This window comes from Osmerus mordax, chromosome 7 (genome assembly GCF_038355195.1).
Source record: "Osmerus mordax isolate fOsmMor3 chromosome 7, fOsmMor3.pri, whole genome shotgun sequence".
Lineage (NCBI taxonomy): Eukaryota > Metazoa > Chordata > Actinopteri > Osmeriformes > Osmeridae > Osmerus > Osmerus mordax.
The window spans coordinates 20,085,442-20,093,301 of record NC_090056.1 but is presented as its reverse complement, the minus strand read 5'-3'; the positions used below and the strand labels follow the sequence as shown (position 1 = coordinate 20,093,301).

The 7,860-nt window shown below is 46.4% G+C and overlaps 1 protein-coding gene across 1 annotated transcript; it reads right to left on the bottom strand.

Moving 5' to 3' along the window:
- Nucleotides 1-69: 69 nt before the first annotated feature.
- perm1a (PPARGC1 and ESRR induced regulator, muscle 1a) lies at nucleotides 70-7,501 on the bottom strand. Its single transcript, XM_067239409.1, has 3 exons — nucleotides 3,961-7,501; nucleotides 1,695-1,811; nucleotides 70-954 (listed from the first exon to the last, which is right to left on the bottom strand). Exons 1-3 carry the CDS (start codon nucleotides 7,499-7,501, stop codon nucleotides 839-841), a joined length of 3,774 nt encoding a protein of 1,257 aa, XP_067095510.1. The 3' UTR covers nucleotides 70-838.
- Between the last annotated feature and the right edge of the window lie 359 nt (nucleotides 7,502-7,860).

Sequence of the window (7,860 nt, the reverse complement as noted above, 5' to 3'; positions counted from 1 at the left end):
TCATAACGTTATCCTGTGGCGCCCTCTGTTGTCTGAAGTGTGTAACTGCAGCACAAACAACACTCCAACGACAGAAATACTTTTTACTGAAGTTGAAAGGAACGACAACCACAGATCACAGAGCAAGTCAGAACATAACAGATGGAAACATTTTTTAAAAGTATCTACGATCAAACTGAAACACCCCTTCTCTGCTGATGAAATCGGATTTGATACTTCAGTTGACAGTATTTTCTTTTTACATTGGGAGTTTGTGTAGCATTTACACTTGCGTTTTTACATTTAAGAACATTTGTCTGTAAATCAGAAACACAACCAAAATGTATTGGTGTGTTTCTCTGGTGGGGTAAACCCTTCAAGAAGGTTCCCCAGAAAGAAAATAAAATCCATGAACATTCACGATATGTATCTATAAATAGTGCAAACATTTTGAACACTGCACATCAAAATCTGCCTCTGTATCTCTAAAACCAGATATATATATATATTTAGAGGCAAATATCGGATGCATGCAGGCTCGAGCCTAGCATAGCGTTCAGTCATTGGTTTTCCATGAAATAATTCACATTCTTTCTCTAGTTTTCCATAAAACAAAACTTAGTTTTCCTTTAATTTTCCATTAAATAATACGAAGTCTCCCTCTAGTTTTCCATGAAATAATTCAGATTCTTTCTTTAGTTTTCCATGAAACAATACTTAGTTTCTCTTTTATTTTCCACGAAATAATACAAAGTCTCTCTGGTTTTCCATGGAAAAAAGGTTGGAGTGACGTTTGGGAGCAGGCGGGATGATCCCTGATCACATGGAAGGAGTCTGACGCAGGCAGGATGATCCCTGATCACATGGAAGGAGTCTGACGCAGCGTTTCCCCTCGCCCTGCCTCCTCCTCCTCCTCCCTGGTGTGTCTCCTCAGGTACCGGATGGCAGAGAGGGCGCTGATGTTCGCCAGCAGCACTGGGCCGTTAAGCAACAACAGGAGGAAAAGAACAAGCAAACACATCACGTCTTTCCTATATGAGGTATTAGTGAGAATACGATCACGTAATATTGGAAATGACTAGAGGATCAATCACAAGACATCAGCACTGCCCTGCACAGGACTCACAGAAACAAATTATTGTCCGTTATAATTCATTTATGCTATATACGTACCATAAAATACTTCATTAAACCCATAGACACAAAGCAGAGACCTCCTTCTGCAGTCTAATCGAAGGGCATTGGTTTGTTTTCAAATGTGGGTGAGACAACTTTAATTTTTTTTTACTGAGGATGCATTAAACATAATGTTCTTCATAAAAAGCGGGGGAGACAGATTTTCTGTTTAACCCTTGTGTTATCTTCGGGTCATTCTGACCCATCAGTCTTTGTGACCCACCATCGCATTGTGACAACTTTACCGCATACAAAGACAAAGTGAAGCATTTTCTTTTAACCTTCGGGCTGTCTCAGACCCCCCACATTGCGAAGGTTAAAAGAAAAAAATGTGTACTTGTTTTTTGTATTGGGTAAAATTGGGTAAACACAACGACGGTTCGTTATGAACCTTTGGGTCATGTGATCCGAAGGCAGCACAAGGGTTAAAAGAAGTGTCTGGGTCATGTCCCACTCATGTATAAACAAACCTACTCTCCTTGTCATACAGTAGATCACACAGACTTGAAACAAACGATGATCTTTGGCTCTGCACGTACCGGCCTTCCACGCGTCTCCCACTGGTGGATTGGCAGACTTCAGCACCCAAGAGGCGAATGCGATGCACACCAAGCACATGTCCGTCTGCCTGACGTTCAGCAGAGGAGCATCTAGCCCTACAGCACCAGGAGAGAGACGCAGAACAGGGTTAGGAGAAACCAGCCTTCGGTAGCTCCCCATGTAGGCTGAGGCCCTACTGCAGCGGCCTGGGTTTGAATCTGGCCACGGCACTTTGCTGCATGTCTTCCACCCTCTCTCTCTCTCTCTCTCTCTCTCTCTCTCTCTCTCTCTCTCTCTCTCTCTCTCTCTCTCTCTCTCTCTCTGCCTCTCTCTCTCTCTGCTTCTCTCTCTCTCTGTCTCTCTCTCTCTCTCCCCCTGCCTTTCCTGTCAGACTTCACTTACAAAATGTCCAATAAAGTATACAAAAGGCCACACGCAAAAAATAAAATGAAACACTAATATGGAAACACCAATTTTTTTCAAATACAAAATCCAGCTCCTACCGTGGATACTTTACATACATTTATCTGCGAGGATGGTGTAGCGTTAATGCGATACAGTATACTACACGCAATGTAACAGTAGACACACAGCTGATCTATCATGCAATGACACTGTAGTTGGAGGCGCTGAGGGTCAGCGCCTCTCCCCTGAACTGGCTCTGCACCAAAAAAACATGTTCAAAGGTGATATGACACTCTTCAGCTGTCGTATCACCTTAAGAGAATCAGAATGGAAAACATGCCAGATAAAAGGACATGGGTTTATTGTTGCATTACACTTTCATGGTAATGTCATGTGAAGGGGTGTGTGGCGTGAACGTCTCTGGAGGAGGGGATCCCTCACAGAATTGCTCCTCACAAGATTTCTTCAATTTATTCTTTAAGATTTCCTGGGAGTTTTTCCTCGTCTTTCTTGAGGGTTGACACTGCTTGTAAAAAGGGCTACACAAATATGTTTTGTTTTGATGTGTTTTGGGAGAGAGTGATTATCACTGATCTCACCTTTCCAGCAGCTGTTCATCAGCCCAACAATTCACGACTCAAGTAATTTAGCTGTACACAACTTCCTGTTTTATTACACCAGCTTACCTCAAACCTGGTCCTCATTTCCCTGTGCTTTGCATGTTTTAGATGTTTCCCTGCTTGAAAACACATTATTAAAATTAATGTGTTGTTGTCAGGCTTCTGCTGAGTTGACCCATTCTTTAGGACCAGGTGTGTTGGAGCAGGGAAACATCTAGAACATTCAGGGTAGGGAGTCCCGAGGACCAGGGTTGAGAAAGACTGTCTCTGTGACAAGGTCAGACTCGTGCTAAAGGCCTAGGCAACCTGGGCTGATTCCAAAGTAATCTGAAGGTTGCCAGTTCGATTCCCGGCCGTGCCAAATGACGATGTGTCCTTGGGCAAGGCACTTCACCCTACTTGCCTCGGGGGGAATGTCCCTGTACTTACTGTAAGTCGCTCTGGATAAGAGCGTCTGCTAAATGTAAATGTAATGTAATGTAATGTAACCCAAACACTGAAACTAGATATTTGTGGTACCTTGGAACACGTAGGAGTCCTATAGACGAACCTTGTGAACTATTCAACTCAACATACGTCACACAGAGTGCAAATCCCACATCCCTACACGCATAATTCAATGTTTTCGATTACTCATACTTTGATTATTTGATAAGTAGTTCGCTAAGATGTTGGATCTCTATGGAGATGCACCTTTGGCCACCTAAGCGCCACTATTTTCACATAATCCCCTGAGGCCAAGCATGAGAAGACTCTTGGCACATCTCTACAGCGCAAGATGGACAGGACACCCACATCGGGGGAAGACAAGTTATCACGTACAGCCATTCCTCTGGCACAGCTCAGCACGACTACGTGCTGAGCTGTCTGTGTCCTTGGACAGAGTCCCCGTAGGACACAGCCGTGTCGGGGAATGAGCACCAGCAACGTCACACAGCACCGTGACAGAGGGGGGGGGGGCAAGCTGGGGCCAGGTGTACTGTTAGAGGGACTAGTTACATTAAAAATTATTGTTGTCATATAGTTTTCTTCACTGCATTAACAGGAAAAATACCATGTTTATAGTTATTCAGACTCCACATTTAGGGGGACCACAAGGGGGTCCAAGCTTGTTGTCATAGGGACACTGGCTGTCCCTGCTTCATTCTATAACAATCATCCTTGGAAAAAGTATGAGGAAATAGATTCTTCTCAAGATTCTGACATTAGAAATAACACAAAATAAAAAATGTAGTCTTACTTGGATTTGCAACAGCTATCTGTAGGTCATCGTATCTCAAAGGCTGGTCTGCTAGCTGTCTGACGAGCCTGTCGCTGAAGTTGTACAAGAGAGGGTCAAGGAAGGGCTGGTCTTTGATTGGTGGGATTGTCCTCTGCACTAACTTCCTGTTTTGATTAACAGGTACCAGAGCCAAGGAGTCTGATGTTGGTCTCTGGTAGGTAGACCCAGGAAACCGGACATTCCTTAAAGAAAGCCCATTTTTCCAGAAGGCATTCCCACCCTGGTCCCAGTCAGGGAAGAAGTTCTCATAAATATCTGGTCCAGTGGAAGCACCTTGAATCTCACCATCCTTAAGAGTGAACCTTGAAACAACGCGAATCGGCGCCCGGCTTTCGCAATCCTCCTCGTCAGATTCCATGGACGAATCGTCAGAGGAGGACGAGGGGAAGAAATGGTCGTACGCATCGGGGAACTGGAGGTTCCTGTTGGCGGATCGCGAGCAGGAAAAGATGGGCACCGTTTCGTTTTTGTTGTGTCCTTCCTCCAAGAGAGGATAGAAGAAGCTGTCCACCTCGAAGTCCGAGAAGAAGTGATCATACGTCTCAGCGACTGAGTTTCCACTGGCGTAGGAAGCGGCCGTTGTCTGCATGTTGTCTGTGTCGGACTGACAGGTTTGGGATGTTGAACCTGTAAAGAAATATCTGAAGATATCTGTGATAGAGAAGCTGTAGCTTTGTGTGGTGACTTGTTCAGAAAAAGAAGATGGAGGTAAAGAGTCTAGCGCGCTGTCTCGTCTCAGCGTGAGCTCTTCACTGAAGAGCTCCGTGTCATATTCACCTTCCTCGGCGATGACAGTTGGTAAAACCGGACTTTTCAGCGATTGACCTAAAGGTTTAGACACCAGAGCAGGCAAGTTCTGCATACTTCTGTTTTTGTACATCTTCTTTACGTAGTATTTTTGGGGACTGCCAGGGATTAGTTGCTGGGGTAAATCCTTCATGAGGGTTACATTATCAGAGCATGTCTCAGTTCCAGGGCCTACAGAGTCATGTTTACTTTCCCACAAGACGCCACTAGAGTCGACCGAAACATCACCCGCGTCAGGATCAGTGATTGGATTTGAATCTTCGTCAAAACTTGAGATGTTGAACACTTCACCGGAAAATTGAGGGTTCGAATCCCCCTCTTGACCGAAATATCCCGAGTCCACACCCTCCACGGGCGCCGCCATCATACCGTCTGGCAGAGTAACGGGGGGCTGGACTGCGCCGATCCCTCGGAAACGCAACATGTCGTTGATCGTCAGTTGCTCCATATCCTTCCAGAAAGAGGACATGGCGTACACGGTCATCTTGGGGTCTGGTGTGTTTCCTGTCACCTGCCCCTGTCCTGTCCTGGCTCTGGAATCCTCTGTGGACACGAGTGAATAAGCTCTGAGCTCTGGGACGTTTTCACAGACATCTTGGCTTTTGTTTCTGTCAGTTATTTCACTTGTGTCCGCGATCGGGGGGGTACCACAGTACGTGATCAGTGTATCAGGGCTTTCAGATGATGGACGGAATGCATCGGTGAGTTTTGAGACTGGCAGTGCTGTTGAAGGTGTTATGTTAGACACATCTACTCTGTTTTGGTTGCCTTTGAAAGCAGACAAACTAGATCTTTTTTTTTCAGAGATAGGACATTTTAAACTGCTCTCTTGATCAACTGTCAAAACTTGTGTGAGTGCTGACACGGTGTCTGTTTCATTGGCTGGGAACACAGTCTGAGAAAGATCTTCTCTATAGTGTGTTTGACTGTTTCCTGTGTCGGGTTCTGAGTGGTAGCTGCTTCTGTGAGGAAACAATAACTTGTCAGACAACAGAGTTAAATCAGTACGTGCCTCTTTTTGGATCTCCCTGAAGTCTAAACTAGGTCTTGTGAACTTGTGATGCATTTCCCCACCAACAGGATGCCCCTGTGTGTCTAATCCAATCATGCTGTCCGTGACAACACACAAAGTCTCTTGTTTAGGTGAAATAAAACCTGTGGCAGTGAAATCCTTCATATTCATCAATTCTCTATCCATGTCCTTCTCTTGAGGCTCATTTGTTTGTATTTTTATTTTTGTATTATTCACTTGAGGCTCATGCTGTGTCTGGCTTGTTGCCAGGCTACCAGTACTTCCTGGCTCACCACCAGCACAGGTGGCACATGAGGCCAACAACCCGGAACATTCTTTGAATTCAATTGATGCTTGTAATGTTGATCCGCTGCATGGCTGTAAATGAGTTGCCACGTTACCACCACCATAGCTCGGCGTTGACAGGTCTTTGTCATCAGCTAGACTTTGTGGAGGTTGGAGGTGCTCAATCATAAAACCATCGCAGCAATCTCCAGATAACTTAGCTCGAGGACTCATTTCAGCTGCCCAGGATGCTCCTGTTTCCTTGTCCGAGTCACTACGGTCGGCTAAAACCTGCCTCTCGTACCTGCACCCGGCCTCCACAGGCTCCATGCTAGCTCGTTTCTTCCTCCTCCTCTTCTTCTTGTTGTTACCTGCGGGGGAAAGCTCCTGGCTGGCTCCTCTGTTCACACTCTGCTGGCAGGACTCTGTGTTTGACAACCCAACACATGTGCTCTCCTCTGCCCCGTTAACGGGGGACTTCTCATGGAGGGGAGGGCTTCTTTTCAGCACCGTCTGATCAGAGAAGTCGCCTCCAGGCCTCAGATCATCCATGGATTTAGCCACCCATGTCTGTGAGCTCTGGGGTAACTTTCCAGGGGCAGAGGGCAGGTCTAGGCAGACACTCGGGTCCATTGCGTTGCACGAGTCAGGAAACGGATCCTCCTCATCCCTCGTCTTTCTTGGTTTGTGAGTCGTCGTCACTGACCACTCCTCCTCTCTGAAGACCAGCTCCGTGTCCAGAAAGGGTTTGTCTGCCTCATCCTGAAACTCGTAGTGTGTGTGTTCAGGAGCCATTTTGAAATCAGCCCCGGTATCTTTACCCGTTGTGGTGCAGTCGGAGTCCTCTGGCCCTGCCGTGTCTTTCCCAGCTGCTGTTTCACTAATGGCAGGCTGGGAGTTGAACTCGAGGATGTTTGCTGGCAAAGCAGCGAGGTTGGCTGGCGGCCCGTCGCTACACGCCTCCTCCCTCTGCACTGCCTCTCCAGTTTTTCCAACTGCCGTTGTGCCGGGATCAATAAGCTGCACTGTCTCAGTGAAACTCCTAAGCCTCTCAAAGAACCTATTTACAGACTCCAGGTGCACATCCTCCTCACTCCCTGAGAGGATATTCTCAGAAACACCAACGGCATATTTGCTGAGGTAATTCGGCAAGGGGGACCCTTCGCGATCGAGGGGGCCGTCGGAAGGTCGGCCGTCTTCCAGGAAGGCCGCTCCCAGGTTGGGTTCGACGAGAGCCTTGCTCAACTGAGCTGACCCCAAATCGTCAAGGTCACTCATGCCGGAGTCGTCAGTTCCGGCCAGCGTGGGAGGGAGGAGGGAGCACTCCTCGCACTCCTGGAAGAAGCAGTCCCAGTCGCGGTCCGAGATCTCCACGCTGTATTCAAAGTCATCCATCGTGAGGGAGAGATCGAGGAGGTTTCACCGCGACCTGCAGGATCAATGGACATGGGCAGTGAATGTTACAGCAAACTTTGCATAAAGGTTTACATTTCCCCTTTACCTTTAGACAGACTCGACAGAGTAGGTTGTGGATACACAGAAAATGTAGTTAAATACACAAATCATGTCTGAATATACTAATATGTGTGTGGCTATTTATGTACTTTTGAAGTGTATCAAGACACATTATTCCAGTGACATGACAACTGTGTTGACTTTCTGGGTAGGTCATATAATCACACAATTGTGCAACATTGCATAAATGAAACCTAACACAAGTCTTTAATCTCCTTCATTGATAATAACTAGTTTCT